We start from the raw sequence: 22,274 nt of genomic DNA, 5'->3' as shown, positions 1-22,274 counted from the left end.
ATAATATCTGAACCAAAAAGGTCTTTCTAGGTCATAAAGCCATAGACACCTTAAAAGAAAACACTGATAAATTTTATTACAGAAAAACGTTGAAAGTGTGTCATAAATGTAATGCTATAAAGACAAAAATGTAAATGTTCAGTTGGGAAAAAACATTTATAGCACATATATCAAGGGATTATTTTTCTTAATATAGAAAGAGCACTTATAACTCAGTATAGAAAAAACTACAAATCTAACTGAGGGGGAGGCTAAGGATATGAACAGACAGATCAAGAGGGAAAAAAAATAAAAATGACCTTTAACATATAAAAAGATGCTCAACCTTACAATTTAAAAATATAAATTACAGTAACAATTAGCACAAATCATAAAACTTGGCAACATTCTATACTGGGGAGGATGTAGGAAAAGAAACCCCCCCATATGTTTTTAATGAGAGCAACAAACGGCAAAATCTCGGAAATTTGTAGAGCCTCTCAAAATAAAAAATGCATGCATCCTTTGATCTACCTATTTACTTCAGGCAATTAACCTACAGAAATACTCTCACACGTTCACAAAGAAGTAAATAAAAAAGAGTTACTGCAGTCAAATTGTAAGAAGTAAAAACCTGGAAATAAACCAGCCATACATTAGTAGAGGCCTGGTTTAACAAACTGACACATCCACACAATGCAATACACCTCAGTCATTAAAAAGAAGTGGAGGGTTTATATAGAATGTTTCCAAGAAATATTAAGAGAATATAACAAGGTGAAAAAGTATATACAGTTTGTTCCTTTTGTGTGGAATTGGGGTGGGGTATTTTTGTGTGTGCACACATAAAATATCTCCAGAAAGTGCCCCAATAAACTGTTAACAGTGGTTACCTCTGGGGCGTAGGACTTACTTTTCACTGTGTAACATTTTATCCTATTAGAATTTACCTTGTCTATGTATTTTTTTAAAACAAATTAAAACTATACTCAAGAATATTAAGTATAGAGAAATGAAATTATACACCCTTAACAATATTGTCATTCAGACTGTCCTGTCCTTCAATTCATCTGAAATTGTGGAGTTTAACTAAACTTTAAAATTCTATTCATGGGGCGCCTGGGTGGCTCAGTCCATTAAGCGGCCAACTCAACTCTTGATTTCGGCTCAGGTCATAATGTCAGGGTCCTGAGACTGAGTCCCGTGATGGGCTCTGTGTTCAGCCGAGGAGTCTGCTTGTGGATTCTCTCTTCCTCTCCCTCTCCCTCTACCCCTCCCACTGCCCATGCGCACTCTCTCTTTATATCTCTAAAATAAATCAATAAATCTTTTAAAAAATAAAATTATATTCATAAGTTAATATACCTCTCCACCTCTTACAGAACAAAGCAAAGGTAGCTCAGCTTAGTAGATTAAACCACAGAAAAATGCTGATACTCAACATTTTAGACATGCAAAATCAGTAATCTCACATAGTCCAACTGAAGCTATGTATGCAGGCCCTAAGATCAGACTGCTCCACTAACCTGTGCTGCAAATTACCTATCTTCTCTGGGTGTCTCACTATCAGTATCTATAAAATGGAGAAGACCATGGAACCCAACTCAGGGGTGGTCAAAGCATTAAATGGAGAAAGGAATGCATGTAAAGAACTTAACACAGTGCCTGACACGTAGTCATGAAAAAATAAGTATCAGTTATAGAATCATAATCATCCTATTATTTCTATTACTGCTATAGCTCAGAGTCTTTAGTTCATTCAATCAATGAACTAAATGTTCATTACTGACATTCATCAATGTCAATTAGACATTCACAATCAAGGCCTCCACAAGCTGTTTTTTTAATCTAAATAGATATTACATAGTTAAGGTAGGAGGACATGTTAAAATCAAAACAATTTTTAATCTAGAATTTGACAGAACAACACAAAATACATTATGTTAAATGTAGCCGTTAGCTACATAAACAACGTTTTCAGAATTGGGTAGATTTCTAAAGGGAGGAAAGAATCTTTGATTCTTACAAATGTTCTACTGTGTCTCGGAAACACATGTTTACATTTTATTGGAAATCCAGCACTGAAAAATTTCCACCAAAAAAAAAAAAACAAAAAAACTCCTTTCCTTTGCAGTAGTCACCAAGCCCACAAATTGAAAAATGAAGAATCAGCACAGAATTTACCTAAAGGGTGATCAGCATAATCTGGTCTTTGAATATAACTTGGCACTGGCCTTGTTGGCATCTAAAAACATCAAAGAAGTTAGTTAAAACCAATTCAAATCTGAAAGTAACTTTCATTATTAAAATTTACTAACAAAGAAAAAAAATGTAGGGGAAAAAACACTAAAGATAAAAGTTCATTCATATATAAATGGAAAACAAGTTTTAAATGACATCTTAAATATCGTATCTCTTTCATGAAGACTAAGCTTTCCTTTCCTAGTGGCTAATGCCACTGCCTTTCTGAGGATACTTACGAAAGGAGGAGAGTGGACAAGTTAGGATTTAAGATGACACAGACAGCAAGGTGCCCATGTTGCTCCAAACAAACCAGCAAACCAAAAACAGTAATAAAATAATGTCTCAAAGTAAATATACATTAATATGCTCCTGGTCATTATCTCTGGAGGTAGAATTAAAGAGACTTTCTCATGTTTTTTATATTTTTCCAAATTTTAAAATTTAAAGATATACCCCTTTGATAAAAAGAAAACCATCAGTAAAGAGTTTTTAAATATTTAAGGATAGCAAACAGATGTCAACTTAAGTCAATTCCTGTGTTAAGATTCCTGAGGTCCACCTGCCAAGAACATAGGAAGGGCTGGGTGTGGCAGAAAAGCCATATCTAAATTAAGGTGGAAATATATCCTGCTTAAAAATACTAGGAAAAGAGTAATATACACTATCACTGTGCTGGCCAGAAAATACCTATTCTACCTCATTCTAATAAGATTAGAGCATTTTTAATCCTTTCACCTAAAATTCTTTGTTTTGCCCATGACTCTCAATTATCCTAAATTCCAAGTAATATATCATAAAAGCTAAAGAGCTAGAATGCAAATTTAATCCTGATTATATGATTAATAATTGGAATACAAAACACATGTATCATTTTTAGGAAACTGAAAATTCTGAAAACTGGTTTGAAAGAATGTAAAATTTTGTGGGCGCCTGGGTGGCTCAGTCAGTTAAGTGTCTGACTTTGGCTCGGTTCATGATCCCAGGGTCCTGGGATCAAGCCAGACAGCGACAGTGGGCTCCCCGCTCAGTGGGGAGTCTGCTTCTCCCTCTCCTCCTGCCCCTCCCCTGGCTTATCCTTTCCCCCCTCTCTATTAAATAAAATCTTAAAAAAAAAAAAAAAAGAATGTAAAATTTGTATTACCTTATTTACTCACCAGTGGATAATGTGGTCTGAGTTTACCAGTATATCGATAGCCTGCCCACGGATCAGTGTTAATATCACCTTCTACAGTCCAGGAAGACACTTCTCGTTTGGCCTTTTCATCTTCTAGGAGGTGGGCAGACAAGAAATAAAAGAGAAAGAAATACTTCAGTTGTCAAGCTACTGAGCACTTGTTTGGAACAAGCTATCACTTGTTTGGAAACCAAGCCACAGAGCCCAGGCGTAAAAATCTAGCAAACTTCCACCCTAACCTAAATCACCAAAGCTTCTGCTTTCTTGCTATGTTCACAACCCTATGATTCCTCAAAGATTTAAGTGTCTTGGGAGAAAAGACCCAAGCTAAACATATTCTAAGATTTTATACAATACCAAATAGGAATAGCTCACAGAACTCCTTTTCCAAGAAAATGCTAAATGTATTCTCTCTACAATGTCAATTTATAGGAAGCCCATTTTTTGAAATATAAAATCTAAGCCTAGGCAAAACTTCCCAACTGAGAGCAGATGTTATAAATGGATTCTGTGCTCTTACTGAAAGAACGGATTCTAAATAATTCCACAGCAAATTTAAAGTAAAAAACAAAAATTTCCCACTTAGCTGGCAAACAGCTTTCAGACAAGTACTTCAGAATGCTTTGAAAATTTTATAGTCATCCTATGCCTTTTTTCAGAGAGGGAGTAAGAGAAGGAAGTAGGAAAGTCAAAGATAAGAGGAGGGAACAATCAACAGAAAATTACTGAAAACTCAGAAAAATTAAGAATCACACACACACACTCACTCTTACCAGGTTAGTTATTAGTACATAATGTTAATGCACCTAAGAATTCTTTGCACATGGAACAGACCCTCAATAGTGTCTGATGTCAGCACCCTGACTGCATCTCTTATCCACCAAGTAAAATAAAAGTAACCTAAGACTTTTACACAGCAGGAATTCAAATCCCTCCTACACCAAATCAACCTATACACCTCCCAATGCACACTGATCTTCTCCTGTTTACTGTTAAGCTATCATAGTTTTTAAAAGTCAGACTTAAAAAAAATTAAAAAACAAAAAAATAAAAGTCAGACTTCCTTTAGACAATCTAAACATCCAAAATGGGGAGGAACAGAAATACTCACATAATGTTAAGCTGCAGAGGAATGGTGAAATGAGTGAAGTATAAACTTCCAGTTATAAGATCAGTAAGTCCTAAAGTTAACAAAAACAAAAAGACAATCTACACTATTGACTCCTCATTTTACAGAGGAGGAAACTGAGGCAGTATGGCTCACAAGTGCAGAGACATGTAGGAACGCTGGTTCCCAGTGCAGTACCCTTTCCACAGAGCCCTTCGTCAACCTGGGATTGAACAGTGGTTGAAACACAACGGACAAGACTGCAAAAATACAGCCAGTCCAGTCACATTGCTTTGGAAGAGAATGCAATTATAATATTACATATAAGGTAAAGGAATAGAAAAGAGTAAGACTAGAAAATAAGATAAGAATAGCAAAGGAAAAGAAAAGCTCTATCATGCTCCTGAATTTTAGATCTTTCTCCCCTCTGGAGTTCAAGAAAGCCACCGTGAATGTGAATGTCAATAGGAAAACTGTTTCGCATCCCAGGACAAAACTGGACTCCATTCATTACCCCCAGGGTCAAACATTACAGGAAACAGTTCAAAATGCAGGCAAGTGGACGCCTGCTTCGGCTATCAACTGCATCAAGTGCTTTGTCTGAAATATGAACTTCTAGAATAATTTTCACCTGAAACCTAGGACAGAACAGCAATCAAGATGTAGGCTTTTTGGTCTGACACACTCCCGGGGAGTGTGGAGGGAGAAGGAAAGATGCACAATCTTTCAAAGCTTCCTGCTGATCTGTGTTTGGGCTTTTCCACAATCTATTTTCAAAAGAGAATTAAAAGCAGACCTCCAACAAATAATATAACTCAAAGCTACCTAAATCAGTTAAGACTGAATTATGGCAATTTCTAATCTCTAGGTATAATTTACTTAGGGAAATTTACACCTCAAAAGTAAGTTAGTTTACATTTCAGGATCAATTTGATCTAACCCTCAAATGCTAGACACATTAACAGATACCTACTAGTAAGCATGAACTGTACTGGGGATTAGGAACAAAATTATTCACCAATGGGTCTTTGTCAAAAGACTGAGAGCACAGGACAGTGTAAATAAATATCTGTAGTTGTCTTTCAAACATGACAATGCCAAAGGCCCAGCCAGGTACGCTGCAGGGAGTGGCAGAGTATCTGGTATGCACAAGGTGTGACCCAAAGCACAGCACACCCAGGCCTCACTCTTAAAAAGGTCCTGTGCAGGCTGCCTCCTCCTAGTCAGCTGACACAGAAGAACTGCACACGTCTAAGCTTTGCCTGGGACAGGATTTTCTGCTCACAATCCTGACTCGGTTGTTCCAGAGATGATTATTAAACAATTGTTGAGCACTTACTAGGCATTGTACATATGCTAAGCACTTTATGTGGATTTATTTATTTAATCCTCATAACAAACCTGTAATTTCAGCATTTTGGAGGTGAGGCTTAACGTAACCCATGCTCACAAAGCTTGGTGGAAAAAGTTCTGAATGATGACATAACACCTTCTCTCTGCTATCCAAAAATCAAGCATACTAGGTTTGGAGGGGTAGAGAAGTAGAATAAAAAGGATTATTTAAAGTTTTGTTTTGTTTTTAAATCGAGTTTTCATATCATACTTTTGGTTATTCAAAAAACACTTATAAAGTGCTCCTCCTACCTTTTAACTGTAAGCAAAGGTGACAAAGAAACACTGGTTTTATCAGTGATAAACTAAAAAAAGTGACAATCTAAAACATACTATATTATTACTGACAACTTTTACAGATCAGACTAACAGCCAATGCTACTGTGTGCATTCTGACAGGAGATACATGTTGGAAATATGCACCGAGTGAGCGTCAACACTATGTGCATCTAAGGGCTTTGCAATCTAACCGGTCTTCTTCACCAGGACACATGAAAAGTAAATTCTACCCTTGAGTCATTTCTTTAACTCACACTTGAAATTTTCCTAAGGCCTGATTAGCTTCTGCAATCAAAACAACTCTAGGTCCAGATGGCTTCACTAATAAATTATACCAAATATTTACAGAAGAAATAATACCAATTCTACACAATCTCTTCTAGAAAAGAAAAGTGGAGGCAACATCTCCCATTTCATGAGTCCAGGATTACTCTCGTGCCAAAACTAGGCAAAAATATTAAAAGCAAATGACAGACCAATATCCTGTACCAATATAAATATAAATCAGGCTCCTTAATTAGAGATCAGTACACATTACAGTTAAAAAAAAAAAGAAAGAAAGAAAGAAAGAAAAACAGGGTGCCTGGGTGGCTCAGTCCCAGGATCCTGGGATCAAGCCCTGTGTCAGGCTCCCAGCTCAGTGGGGAGCCTGCTTCTCCCTCTCCTCCCCGCTCCTGCTCTCTCTCGCTATCTCTGTCTCTCTCAAATAAATAAATAAGGTCTTAAAAAAAAAAAAGAAAAAGAAAAAGGCGGGGTATGTCATCTTCGTGAAATGAACTGCATGCTGTATGTTATCTCACTATTGCTTCTTGGAATAAAATGCGATCTTCTAATACACCCTGGTTCCTTGCCAGCCCAGCATTCTTTTCCCCTGGATACCAACCTTCCCAACACCATTCCCTCCTCTGGGACTGCCCTCCCCAATGGGTGTAGTCGGGGTCAATTTAATAGGATCTGAAAGATACAGGGCTGGCCAGCTGAGGGCTGTCTCTAACCAAAACAGCCCAAAGGAACCAAGAACAATGCTCTCACCCACTAAGAGAACCATGCCCAAAGATCCAAGAGGGCACCATCTAAAAGATGGCACCATAGTAAACACTAAGAGCAATGAGTAAAATGCAAATAGTTTCAGTCTAAGGCAGTAATAATTATGATCTTTTTACTTAGAGGACGTCAGCTTGTTTAATTCTCTTGGAGTGCAGGTCGTAATGGCCCTTAATTTCCCATAGGAATCCAGTATTAAAGAAACACGCACACTTGGGGCACCTGGGTGGCTCAGTCAGTTAAGCATCTGTCTTCAGCTCAGGTAATGATCCCAGCACCCTAGGATCCAGCCCCACGTCAGGCTCCCTGCTCAGCGGAGAACCTGCTTCTCCCTCTCCCTCTGCCCCTTCCCCCCAACTCATTCTCGTTCTCTCTCTCTAATAAAATCTTATAAAAACAAAACAAAACAAAACACACACACTTCAATGAGTTAGCAAACGCCTGGGGTAGAGACACATTCTAAGCTGTTTTATTAACATACTATTTCATCTCAACCCTTCACTTCCCTATGCTTTAATTTCCTGGATATAAAATGTTAATAACTGGCTCAAAGAGCTCTAAAAATATCTAACACCTTAGAAATACAGTACTTAATGTATGACTGAATAAAGTTAAATAGTTTTATTTAAGCCAACCTCTATACTTTGATCTGAAGTAACAAATCCTGTTATTTATGCTTTGCTTAACTCTTATTTATTTGAGATCCTTCTTCCTCATTTTTAACCACATTTCCTCCTCCCATAATAACCTAGCATTTCCATTCAACGTAGAGTTCACTTTATAGAACCACAGAAATTGTCTTTTTATATTTTTATTTCCCTTTCTTTCAAATGGTGGTTAAACTGACCTCAATGAGATTTTAAGACAGATATATATGAAATAATCTATGTTTATTAAACCAGCAAATTCCTAAAAAATATACAGTTAGATGAATAAAAAAACAAAGATCAGTAGGCTGAAACAAACTTTTTACCAAGAACCATACGCTGTCTGCCAAGCCTTCATCCATCAGAATGGCCATGTTTTAAGACCAGAAAGCCCTTGTCAGTTTTCAGGTAACTGCAACGAATTGTCTTAAGCCCTTAAGGCAGCCCACTAATGAAATGAATTTACAGGATGAGTGAGTGGCCAAAGCAGGAAAAGTCATGTGAATTGGTGATAGTTCCATGTGGCTGACAACAATAGCTAAGAGTTTCACTTTGTGGTGTCTCAGAAAGTAACTTTAAAACATTCAGCTGCAAATAATAATATTAAAACACCGCAAACAATGAATCATGGAACATTACATCAAAAACTAATGATGTAATGTATGGTGATTAACATAACAAAATAAAATAAAATAAAATAAAATAAATAAAATAAAATAAAAATAATAATAGTAATATTAAAACACCAAAAAAACAAAGTAATAACATTTTGGAAAATGAAACAAAAACAAGAGAGGAAGCCAGACAGCTCATGTGCCCCTACCCACAACACGAAAACACTTCTAGCAAAGGAAAGTGGGTGCCAGAAAATTAGGACATTCTCAGGTACTACTCAAGAAAGATCTATCTATGCCAACAATCATCTCATGTTTTTATGTCACATACAAGATTAACAAAGAAACTGCTCAGCCACATTTTATTTCCATGATTACAAAGCACAAAGAGTAAAAAATTTTAAAACGTGCTAATTCTAGCTCTTGGGATTATACTTTCAGAAATTCAAATACACACTTTCAGAACTGGAAGACTTCTAGTCTTCTGCATAAAAGCCATTTCTAAGACAAATGGTACACAGATACGTGATTTTACTTACTTGCTTTCTTATGCAGTAACTTGTGAGTTGCCCAACTTCCTTTAAAACATTCCTAAAGGAGCAAACATGAAAATTAGTGTCAGGCCTTCCTTCATCAGAGACATTTTAAAGAATACTGTATGTAAGAAATAAGACACTGGAACCTTTGTTTGCACAAGTCAAAATCTGTGACTTCACTACATTCAGTATTTGGGAAGGCTTAAGAAATGATGATACCTATTTAAAAATTCACTTCAAAAAGCAAACTAAACTTGAGAGTATCTCAAATAAGTAAGAAACATTAGTGTATATTATAAATAGTAGTCATAGTTATATCTCAATTTTATGACACCAAATTATTTTGAAGTATTTGAAAAGAATCATGACCCAATTAATCAATCATACACTAGGGGAGAAAAGAGAAAAAGGAAAATTTTGCAGATTTTTCCATTATTTATATTAGTTTGATTCCTGGTTAGTTATTCCCTCTTTGTTTTCTCCACGCTGACAGCCCTACACGGTAAGCTCCGTGAGGGAAGGCACTATGTCAAGTTTACCCCCACATCCCCAGAGCCAACCACAATAGCTAGCACACAGTGGCATTTCAGTGAGTACTTGCTGATTGATCAAAATGGATCAATGACCAGAAAGACTCAACTTTTCACTTAGGGAAAAAAGTTCACGTGACATATTTCAGATGCCAGTAGGAAGTACTGTATTGGGAAAATGAACTCAAGTAATAAACTGAATTCAAATAATGAACTCAAGTAATAAATTAGAAAAATGAATTCAACCAGACATAGATCTTATTTATGCTTTCATTTTTATGGTATTTCCTTCAAAGAACTTAAAATTATTCAAACAAATTATTATCAATACTAAGAAAATTCACAAACTCCTACAAATGTTTTGACTTTGCAAATATAAAAGAGTAAGTAATGGATAAGAAAAAAAGCTAAAAAAAAATAGAAAGCACCACCAAAGAAATGGTAAAGCTACTCTCCCCCAAGGTTTGTCCAAGGCTCTGAGGGCTTAGTTTCCCCTCCTCCAAGGCCAGCATCTTCACGACTTCCCCCTGCCAATAGTTACGTTAAGAAAACCCAGGGCATACCTATCACCTCCTACTGCAATGTTAAACCTCAAGACTTCAAATATATAAAAAGGTATCTGCAACATTCAATATTTTTTCAATTTTGAAGCTAAAACTCAGCTCAGTCTTTTGGGGAGGATGGGTGATGTGGTTGGGAGAATAATGGCAACCCCAGGGATGGCCATGTCCTAATCCTCAGAACCTGTGAATGTGCTGGGTCACAACTAAGGTAAAGGGGAATTAAAGCGGCTCATCAGCTGACCTTAAGATGGGGAGATTATCTGTTTTATCCAGTTGGGCCCGATATAATCACAGGATCCTTAAAAAGTGGAAGAGAGAGGCAGGAGTCATCAGAGAAAGACAGAATGATGGAGGCAGGGTCGAAGAGAAGTTACATTACTGGGATTGAAGATGGAGGAAGGGGCCACGAGCCAAGACACCAGTCTCCAGAAACTACAATGGGCAAGTAATAGTTCCCAAAGCCTCCAGAAAGGATGCCAACCTGCCAACACCTGACTTCAGCCCTGAGACCTGTCAGACTTCTGACCTCGTGAACTGTGAGAAAATAAATTTGTGTTGTCTTAAGCTACCAAGTTTGTGGTAATTTGGTATGGTAGCTATAGAAAACTAATAGGAGGGAAAATCGTTATTCCAATCTGCTGTCAAATTGCAAAAACCACTCAAAACTGGCAAAAAGATCAGTTCTTCTCTGCCCTGGAGTTATAGGAAACTGGTTTTAAAAAACAAAAACACACAACCACAAATAGTTATCTATGGTTCTGTCATAAGAGGTATTGTAATTAATTGAAAAGTCCCAAGAACTGAAACGGGAATAAGTGATTTCTTCAGTATTATACCTATTCAGCCTAAGAAAAGAAGGGTAAGTCAGTGTTAAACTATAATTTGAAGACAACCATAATAAATAACTATAAGTTACCACATACTGAATATGTGCACTGTACATCTGTATCTCATTTCATCCTCACAAAAACCTTGCAAGGCAGATGGCATTATCCCCATTTTACACATGACAAAACTGAAGCACAGACAGCTAAATAATTTTTCTGTCACATAACAGAATCACGCCTGAGAATGAGAACTCAAATCCAGGATTACCTGATGAAGGTCATGCTTTCTCACTGCTTTAGTGTGTGGATGGGTAGGTGTAGGTGTGTGTGGAGAGTTTGTACTCAATTCAAAGCATCAATTTAGCACCAAACTCAGAACTAGAAAACATGTGTGCAATGAAGCTCTACCATTATAAGCTCTAAAATTTTATCTTTAAGGGGTGCCTGGGTGGCTCAGTCAGTTAAGCATCCAACTCTTGACTGCCGCTCAGGTCATGATCTCAGGGTCATGGGATTGAGCCTCGCATCAGACTCCACACTGGGCATGAAGCCTGCTTAAGATTCTCTCTCTCCCAAGGGGAACCCTCCTACACTGTTGGTGGGAATGCAAGCTGGTGCAGCCACTCTGGAAAACAGTATGGAGGTTCCTCAAAAAGTTGAAAATAGAGCTACCATACGATCCAGCAATTGCACTACTGGGTATTTACACCCCAAAGATACAAACGTAGGGATCCGAAGGGGTATGTGCACCCCGATGTTTACAGCAGCAATGTCCACAATAGCCAAACTGTGGAAAGAGCCAAGACGTCCATCGAAAGATGAATGGATAAAGAAGATGTGGTATATATATTCAATGGAATATTATGCAGCCATCAAAAGGAATGAAATCTTGCCATTTGCGACAACGTGATTGGAACTAGAGGGTGTTATGCTGAGCGAAATAAGTCAATCAGAGAAAGACACGTATCATATGACCTCACTGATATGAGGAATTCTTAATCTCAGGAAACAAACTGAGGGTTGCTGGAGTGGTGGGGGGTGGGAGGGATGGGGTGGCTGGGTGATAGACACTGGGGAGGGTATGTGCTATGGTGAGCGCTGTGAATTGTGCAAGACTGTTGAATCACAGATCTGTACTTCTGAAACAAATAATGCAATATATGTTAAAAAAAAAAAAGAAGAAGAAAAAGAAGACAGCAGGAGGGGAAGAATGAAGAGGGGTAATCAGAGGGGGAGACAAACCATGAGACGATGGACTCTGAAAAACAAACTGAGGGTTCTAGAGGGGAGGGGGTGGGGGGATGGGTGAGCCTGGTGATGGGTATTAAAGAGGGCACATTCTGCGTGGAGCACTGGGTGTTATGCACAAACAATGAATCATGGAACACTACATCAAAAACTAATGATGTAATGTATGGTGATCAACATAACAACAAAAAATTTTAAAAAAAAGATTCTCTCTCCCTCTCTCTGCCTATCCCCCCACTCGTGCTTGCTCTCTTGCTCTCTCTCAAAATAAATAAATAAACCCCACTTGTGCTCTCTCTTGCTCTCTCTCAAAATAAATCTGAAGAAATAAATACAATTTTATTTTAAATCTAGGAAATGATAACTACTAACCATTTTCATGGATCCTCAATTGCCTCACCTATAAAGTGGGGCTGGTATCTCTAGGTGAACATAATATAGTGAATTAAAGGAGATCATGTAAATAACTCAGGGGAAAGTAGTTAACAAAGTGTCTAGCACATAGCAGGTATCAAAATATGGGAGTCCCTGATATCCCAGGCTTATCACTATGCCTGGCATCGAACAGGTTTTCTCAGTGTACATTAGAGAATGAATGAAAATTAATGTGATCATATACACAAAGCTTTCTTCTGGTTGTAGATGGAAATGTAAACTGTTTCCATCACCTTCCAGGACCAACTGCAAGCTGCCTACTCCACAGCCATTCTCCCCTCTCCCTGACACCTACAGAACCCTGCTATAGGAGAGTTTTAATGGACCTTGCGAAAAACATTCCCAGCCTCCTCGATGATACAAGTGGCCTTGTGACCTAGTCTGGCCAACATCTGAGCCCAGTTGTTGGGTGGGGCCTCTGGAAAGCTTCTTAGAAAACAGGCACCTATTTTCTCCTCTTTGTCCCTTCCCTGCTTCAAACCCACAGACGCTGGCTGAGATGAAACAGCAGTCTTGTGACCACAAAGCAATGAGTGCACCCCAAGGAGCCTGGGTCCCTGATGACTTCGTGGAGCTGCTGGTCCAGTCTCAAAATATCCACCTCCAGACTCCTCATCATTAAAAAAACTCCACACCTTTAGTTTTGGAAGACGTATTGGTTAGAAATTGCATTGGATTATGAGAAAAACAAAAACTCGAAGAACACTCACCTGTTTAATAACAGACTAAAAAGCAGGGGGTGGAGGTGGGGGTGGGGGATGAAGGTGGCCATAACAACTACAGCAGGTTGAATAATGGTCACCCAAAGATACCAGGTTCTAATCCCTGAAACCTGTAAATGTTGCCTTATTTTGAAAAAGGGTATTTTTGCATCTGTGATTCAATTAAGGGTCTTGTGATAGGGAGATTATTCTGGAAGGCCCTAAATGCCATCATCATGAGTGTCCTTGTAACAGAGAGGTAGAGGGAAGCTCACTCACACAGAAAAGGAGGTAATGCTGCCAGAAGGGTAGAGATTGGAGGCACGTGGTAGAGCCTCTGGAGGGGGCGGTGCTCTGCCATCGCCTTGATTTAGGCTCCGTTAAACGGATTTGGGACTTCCGACATCCGCAGCTGTGGCAGAATGCACGGCTGTTGTTTTATGCTGCTCTGTTTGTGGTAACTGCTTACGGCAGCCACAGGAAGCTAACGCAGGGCACAACAAGACACCAGGGCACATACTGAAAGAATGAATCCAATTAGGGCACTGACGGTGAAGGACTCATTACAGTCTTCTTGAAGCTTTTTCTGCTTATGTGTACTTATTCATGGGGTCAACTCCCAATGACGCAGAGTAGTTTTTAAATGGGATCAGCAAAGGCATATGACTTATTTTAAGAAACTTAACTTCAGTCAGCAATTTCAACCTCTTCTCTTCCTCCCCTTTCCAAACTACTCATCATCATGGATAAGACTGGCAAAAGTGATGAGGCAGACTGGAGTTTCACTTGTTCTTCCTCCTTCCAGCCTACGTGATAGCAGAGATGTTCACTGCAGTAGGGCTGTCAGCAAGGAAAAGTTCAGGGATGGGGAAGAAGGGAGTGGAGAGAGGCAGTCACGGTGAGTCCTAGAACTCCAGTGTAAGAGTCAGCCAGGCCCAGAGGCAAAATCCCACCAGGGCTGCATGCTTGGTGTACCAGTGCTGTTCTTCAGTTCAAGGCCTTGACTCCAATGTTTCCTTAATACCAGGCAAACCATCTGCATACTAAATATGCTTGGAACAATTTTCAATTCATTTTCAGTAGCACAGCTTAGAATAAGTCAACTGAACGTCTGCCCAATGAGAATGATGTATTGCTCAAGTGGCTTACACGTCTCCTAGGTACTGATACAGCCAACATTGCAGCACTGCGATAAACAGTCTTCCCAGAAAAAAATTAAGGACAGATTTTTGCCCTGTCACATACACCCTCTTCTCCAAAATCCAAAGGTACCCCACTCATTAGGTAAGCACCAGCACAGTTTGTACCCTCAACCTGGCTATCCCTTTTCCTGCCATCACTAAAATTAGGATATAAAAAGGCAGAAGACCATCAAAAAAAGAGAAGAAAATCTACCAAGAACAACAGAGAAGAGACTTCTGGACAGAGCACGGTTATTAAAAGATGACTTTTAGATACTCGTCAGCTCCACTGGCCTAGGAGTCCATCTTTTAAGTAATTATGGAAGAGATTACAAGAACTTGTAACAGTAGAAATGATTATCTCAAAGTTAATCTTCCCCCCAAAGTAGGGCAAAACAACAAAAAGTTGAAAATAAAGAGATGGTATTATTGAAAAAAAGGATTTGAAACCAGTGAAGTCTGGGGCACCTGGCTGGCTCGGTCAGTGGAGCATGTGACTCTTGATTTCAGGGTTCTAAGTCTGAGCCCACATTGGGTGCAGAGATTACTTATTTAAAAAAAAAAATCTTAGGAAAAAAAAAGAAAGCAACAAGTCTAATATCTGAATAATAATGTTTCAGGAAGAAAAGGGAGAGGGGAGATCAAAGAATTTTTTTTTTCCATAACTGAAAGACAGAGGAGTTTCCAGACTGAAAAGACCTCCAAAGGATAAAACTCAACTTGCCCAAGGCATACAATGCGGAATTTCGTAATACTGGGGTAAGAGAAGATCCAGTAAGCTTCCAGAGAAAGGGGGGAGGGCAAAAGTATGTAAAAGATCATGAATCCCATGGCAACAGACTTTTCAACAACACTGGAAGCTAAAAGAAAATGGAGCAATAATATAAAAATTCTGAGAAAACAATTTCCAAACTAGAATTCCAAACCCAGCCAAACTGAAAATCAAGTGTCAGGGTATAGCAAGCTATTTTCAGAATCTCAAAAATTTACCTCCCGTGCAATCTTTCTCAGGAAGCTATTGGAGGTGATACTACATAAAACATGAGAACTAACCAAGAGAGAGGAAGATGTGATACAGACAAAAGAGAAGTAAAGGATGATGCTTGAAGAGGGATGTAAGGATGACTGCTCTGAAGCAAGCCCAGAAAGCAAGAAGTTCTGGTTGGAGGTGGTCAGTGTTCCCAGATAAAACTGACTAAAATGCCAAATATATTTAAAAGTATTGAGAGGAATTCTATGCAACTGTGGAAGAGTCTGGGAATGAATCAATAAATGACCAAAGGAAACTGTTAAAAGAATGGGAAATAGGGACACCTGGCTGGCTCAGTTGGCAGGGAATGCAATTCTTGATCTTGGGGTCATGAGTTTGAGCCCCATGCTGGGTGTAGAAATTACTTCAAAAAAAAAAAAAAAGAAAAGAAAAGAAAACGAGAAATAGGAAAGGGGTGAGGGGACTTGTAAGTTAGAAACATTTGACTAGGGGATGCCTGGGTGGCTCAGTCACTTAAGTGTCTGCCTTCAGCCCAGGTCATGATCCCAGGGTCCTGGGATCGAGTCCCGCACCGGGCTCCCTGCTCAGTGGGGAGCCTGCTTCTCCCTCTGCCTGCCACTCCCCCTGCTTGTGCGCGCTCTCTCTCCGACAAATAAAATCTTAAAAAAAAAAAAAAAACATTTGACTAGGTATGTAAAATAATTTGAATAACCAACTAAAAAGTTACAAAAATTTATTTTAATTATGGACATTTTACCTCCATGATGTTGAGACAGTAAACATAAACCCAATCCAGAAACATTTAGTTTACTGTGAGTTAAGATTCTAATCAAAATATTTTTAAACATTTTATTTATTTAAGAGACAGGATAGAGAGAGGGAGAGAGCATGAGTGGGGGGAGGGGCAGAAGGACACAAAGGCTGTCCACTCAGTGGGGAGCCGAAGCGGAACTTGAACCCAGGACCCTCAGATCATGACCTGAGCCAAAGTCAAATGCTTAACCGAGCCACCCAGGCGCCCCTCAATATAAAATATTTTAAAACATATATTATATATTTATATATCCACTACTAAAAAAAACCTTTAAAGAAGTTTAAAATATGAATTAGCATCTAAAAAAATCAATAGGTAATTTTAAAAGCTAGAAGAAATTTGCAATTTTATAGAAGATGAAATCAGGTAGTGTCCCACTCAACAGCACCTCTACTGTGTTGTCATATATGTTACATAAAAAATGAGATTTTTAAAATGCTATAACATTTTTAAATGAATTTTATGTTCTACAATGTAATAATTTAAATGCTTGCTCATTGCCATATACATCTTTTGTGTCCAGATATTCAAATATAGTTTAAAATTGAAAAGTAATTACACTATATGTTAACTAACTAGAATTTAAATATAAACTTTAAAAAAATGGAGAAGTAAACATCTTCAGTGTTTAATGATACCATCTAGGTTGAGTATCCATTTCATTATATCAATTACTTTAGTGTGACACTTGACTTTTTTTTAGATCACTAAATTCTTTGAAACTCTTGGGAAAGCAATCATTCCCTGCCACAGAAAAAAAACACATCCATACACATATAAACTTGTGCACACAATTCTACTAATTCTTCCATTCATACAGAGTGCACATTATGACCAAAGCACTTGCAAGGTGCTGGGCATTCAGCAGTGAACAATATATACCTGTTCTAGACAAATATTACATGGCTAATTACATGATTACATAGTTTAAGTCATAAGGGCTAAAAAGAAAAATTACATAGTGCTATGAAAAGAGGTAGAGGACAAGAACTAAAGATATAGGCAGGGACTTGAAGGCAGAAAAGTATTTGGGGATGGCTTGGTGTGGGTACTGATCACTTTCATAATAAGAGAAAAATCCCAGGGGCTTCACCTTCATTCTCTCTCATTGTGTCTTGGACGTTTCCGTTTCCCTTCAAAGAGACAGCACCCATTTTGCTGCTCTAAAGATTGCTAAAGCCTCAAGAATAACAGAATAAAATTATCCTCTAAAGTCTATATTTCATTTATGAAGTGTTCATGTCATTAAGCCTCCATATCCAGAGTAAAATGAATGAATGAATGAATGAATAGGCAGGGGTAAGATTAGGTTAAGAATTCTGTCTACTCTAGTACAACAGAAAGCCATTAAAGATTTTTAAACCAAGGACCAAACCTGATAAAGACTTGAGCTCATGGCATCCCTGATCTTCATCTACAAACCCAAAATTAAAACTCCTTTTTCTAAATAATAATCTAAATAATGGTCTTGAAGACCTGGGGTTTTTTGGGTTTTTTTTTTTTTTTTTTAGATTTTATTTATTCAAGAGAAAGAGAAAAAGAGAGAGAAGGATAAGATAAGCAGACTCCACGCTGAGCACCAAGCCCCATGTGGGGCTTGATCCCAGGACCCCGGGATCATGACCCAAACCGAAACCAAGAGCCAGACACTTAACCAACCAAGCCACCCAGGGGCCCCAAGAACTGGTTTTTAATCCAGGCAGTCCTTGCTTTGTACAGTAGTGCAGAGCCATAAAAATGACCATGCAAGCTGTAACTGTACAAAGCAATCTTCGTAATCAACAGGGGAAATTACAATTGTTCCATGACCTTTAAAATTTTTTGATAAAACATTAAAAACTCCTTCACCGTCAGTTATAAATACACAGAGAACTGGGGGAGAAAGTAAAACTCACAACTGTTTAGTACACTGTGCCACTGAGAATTAGAGCATTTTATTTCTTTATTTAAAAACTTACCAAGATCAGTTTGAACATTTGCCTTCTTCCCATTATATAACTCATGAAACGAAGTGAGCATCTTTTTTATGCTTGGTAAATTGTCTTACTCCTTTCTAGGTTTGGAACAGCTTCCAAATTTTATCCTTTGCACTTTCAACACCTCTGAGAGTTCCATTAAAGTTTTTGTTGGTATCATTTCCCCTGCGACACTGTCATTCTTTTCATCACAACCATTTTCCTCATTTATGCCAACAAGTTGGCCTCAGAGTTGCTCTGGCTGCAAGTCTAGAGTTTCTAGAATGGTAAGCAATGTCAACATTCCTGTGGTCAGCTATTTCTTCTACAACCCCCTTTATATTGGATTTCGATTTTGCTTCCAGCATTATCATTTACCATTTCTTTGCTGCACTTTCATCTTCATTGGCCAATTCCTTCTTTCAATTATCCATTTTTGTAAAATATCACAGAAGTCATCATTGTAAAACAAGAAGCAACACAACTATAGACTTTGCTGTCTAGATGAGAAACGAGTGAGAGATCCACAGTGGCCAATCACTGACAGGTTTCAAAAGAAGGGAGTGATTGGTCACTGATTAAGGGGCACACCTGTGATTTACACAGTAATCCTAGAACTGAAGAGCTAGCCGCGCAGTATGTACTTCATGTAATTACTCCATGTTGTGGGGAGACTGGTTTCGCTTAACTAAACTATGGTAACTAAATTCATGCATATCAAAACTGCAAAATAAGATCTGCCTTTTGCGGGTACCTATCTAGCTCAGTCAGGAGAGCATGCAACTCTTGATCTCAGGGTCATGAGTTCAAGCCCCACATTGGGCCTAGAGCTTACTTAAAAAAAAAAAAAAGATCTGCCTTTATATAGTTGGTACTCTGATACAACCTATTTATAAAACTTTTCTAAATAGGTTATGTGAACAAAACACTTCTGCATCACCCAGCATCTTTTTTTACCCTCAGAGAAGCTGACACACATTTCCTGAAGTTAAAAAAAATCTATCCCAACTGATTCATTTAGAGAACACAGAAGTTTACATACCAATTTAAGTGTGGGGCAGGGGATATATACCAATTTAAACAAGAAAGGGAGGGGGAAGAAACCATTTCTTTAAAGAAGCATTTAAAATGTTACCAAAAATTTAGCATATTCACCTACTTTTTTTAATACTAAAAAACAAAACAAAAAAATACTTAAAAAAAACACATTGTCTACGTATCACTAAGGATACTTCATAATTCCTAAAGGGTTTATAAGTAGGGACAACTCAAAACCCACAAGGTTTTCTAAAACATTCCTTTTCAAAAATGGCTAGGGGCTAAAAATCATTGACTCTGAAGTCAGACAGACTTGTATCCTAGCTTGGTCACTTATTAGCTGTACGACACAGTATCTCTCAAGTTCTGCTTTCCTCAACTGTTATGTAGGGAAAACAACTGTGTAAAATGTGTGCCTGTAAATGCTCAATTCTAATTATCATCAATTTTATTAATTTTTGAAGCAATTTAAATTTTAAACTTGAAAAGATGATGCACCTAAATATCTATCTTTAACATGTGTCAACCCTGGCCCAAAGTCTCAGCTTATGAAAACTGATGGCAATGAGGCAGCTAGTCATTACTGTGAGCTTTGTATCTTACTAGCACTGTTACTGCCCATAGAAACTGCACAGTAGGGAAGGGCATGTAACCTGAAGTCCGAATCTGCTCCCACCACACAGACCATCAGAGAGAACAAAGCCTCCTGGCTCACGGTGACCGAGTACAACCAGGGACGAATCTCTGGCAGAATACTAAGCTATGCAGACACAATGGCAACCCTTAGAAAGCCAGGCCTTTTTTAAAATATATATAAAAAATAAAACATAGGGGTGCCTGGGTGGCTCAGTCGTTAAGCATCTGCCTTTGGCTCAGGTCATGGTCCCAGGGTCCTGGGATCGAGTCCCGCATTGGGCCCCCTGCTCGGCGGGAAGCCTGCTTCTCCCTCTCTCACTGCCCCCTGCTTGTTTGTTCCCTCTTTTGCTGTGTCTCTCTCTGTCAAAGAAATAAAATAAATTTTAAAAAAATAAAACACTGATCAGTGACACCAGTAGCCATACTGCAAAGGAGACAAAAATCACAGATTTAGTCCAACTATAAAACCTGAACAGAATGCATGGAGCAGTTATTTGAAGACTGTGAAAAGCAAACAGTAGCAGGCAGATTAGGGAGGACAAAACTTTGACGTTCCACTGAGCTGGTGATGAGCTCACCATTCTACCCGATCCCGCACATCTTCAGGGACACCAGCGAAGTGACCACCTGGCACAAACCCATAGCACTCCCGGAGAAATGCTCTACTTCTGGCTCAAGGAACAGATGAGGGAATTCCCAGTGCTCAAAGAACACAGACACCACCTTCTCCTCTCTCTTCTACCCTCACACTCCAGACCCCGAGTGACCCCGAGGTGGTCACTTACAATATGAGTCTGTGGGAGCCAAAATTCTGAGGAAGATGCATTTTCCTTCTCTGATCAGTGAAGCTGTAGTCCAGAGAAGGTGGGACCAAACCCCACTTTTTGCTCTCTGCCCTCCTGCCATTTGGCCCCAGACACAGGCACAGTCATGAAGTGTGTAGCAAAGCAGGTAACTAAACCACAGCTTTCTGGCCAGAGAACCAAAAAGGAGAACTCCCGAGAAACCAGAAAGTACCAGGAAGGAGCTCCAAAAAGGGACCCCATAGAGTTGTTCATAATATAACACACCGATACTGTGAGAACAGAACTAATCCAAAATCCATCATCCAGGTCTCAGACCAAGCACTGGGTCAGAAAGCAGGTTAGAACTTGCAGCCTGAATCTAACCCAGATTAGGAGCCTGCTAAAACAAAAATACCAACATTCTCCATAGTATTTTCTTTTTTTTAAGATTTTTTTAAATTTATTTCTTTGAGAGAGCTTGCACGCGTGTGCACGCGCACAAGCACGAGCAGGGGAGGGGCAGAGGGAGAAAGAAACTCCCCACTCAGCAGGGAGCCCTATGCAGAGCTCAATCCCAGGACCTTGTGATGATCATGACCTGAGCCGAAAGCAAACGCTTAACCAACTGAGCCACCCAGGTGCCCCTCTCCATAGAATTTAAATAAGACTCAGGATCTCATAATATTCAAAATCTCCAGGATACAATCCAAAATTATTTGACATATAAAGAACCATAAAAATTTCAACTCACAAGGGAAGTGAGTCAACAGACACCAATACTAAGACGACATGACTGTTGCCTTTAACTGACAAAGACTTAGAAGCAGGTATTGTTAAAATGCTCCAACAAGCAAGGAGGACATTCCTAATACTAGTGGAAAGTGAGAAAATCTTTGGAATGAAAAACAGAAATAAAGAAAAACCACACAGAAATTTTAAAACTGAAAAATACAGTACCCAAAATAAAAAACTAACTGGGTGAACCCAAGAGCATAATGGAGATGACAGAGGAAAGATTCAGTGAACTAAAAGATCAAAAAAAATTATCCCATTTGAACATGGAAAAGATTTATTTTTATTTTATTTTTTTAAAGATTTTTATTTATTTGACAGAGAGAGAATGAGAGAGAGAACACATGAGAGGGGGTAGGGTCAGAGAGAAAAGCAGACTCCCTGCCGAACAGAGAGCCCGACGCGGGACTCGATCCAGGGACTCCAGGATCATGACCTGAGCCGAAGGCAGTCGCCTAACCAACTGAGCCACCCAGGCGCCCAGAAAAGATTTATTTTTAATGAACAGAGCCTCAGGGACCAATGTGAGAATAACGAATTACTGAGAGTAAAGAGGGAAATTACATAATGATAAAAAAAAAACAGGTCAACTAAGATGATATATCACAGTCTAAATTGTACATGTCTAACAACAGAGCTTCAAAATACATGAAGCAAAAAGTGACAAAAGTGAAACAAGAGAAACATCCACAATATAGTTGGAAACAAAAACATCCATTCATAATAAAAACTCTCAATAAATTAGGAGAGCATTTCTTCAA

General features: G+C 38.6%; 1 protein-coding gene across 2 annotated transcripts in view; it reads right to left on the bottom strand.

Moving 5' to 3' along the window:
* Window positions 1-22,274, bottom strand: part of METAP1 (methionyl aminopeptidase 1) — a 65,956-nt gene that overhangs the window by 21,684 nt on the left and 21,998 nt on the right. For both annotated transcript variants that reach the window (XM_027600362.1, XM_027600363.1), the window contains exons 2-4: window positions 9,021-9,072; window positions 3,378-3,490; window positions 2,164-2,224 (exon numbers count right to left, since the gene is read on the bottom strand). In XM_027600362.1, the coding sequence (XP_027456163.1) occupies window positions 2,164-2,224; window positions 3,378-3,490; window positions 9,021-9,072 (226 nt within the window). The remainder of the gene's footprint in view (window positions 1-2,163; window positions 2,225-3,377; window positions 3,491-9,020; window positions 9,073-22,274) is intronic.

Source organism: Zalophus californianus, chromosome 2 (assembly GCF_009762305.2).
Source record: "Zalophus californianus isolate mZalCal1 chromosome 2, mZalCal1.pri.v2, whole genome shotgun sequence".
Classification (NCBI taxonomy): Eukaryota; Metazoa; Chordata; class Mammalia; order Carnivora; family Otariidae; genus Zalophus; species Zalophus californianus.
This window is presented reverse-complemented; position numbering and strand designations above follow the sequence as displayed.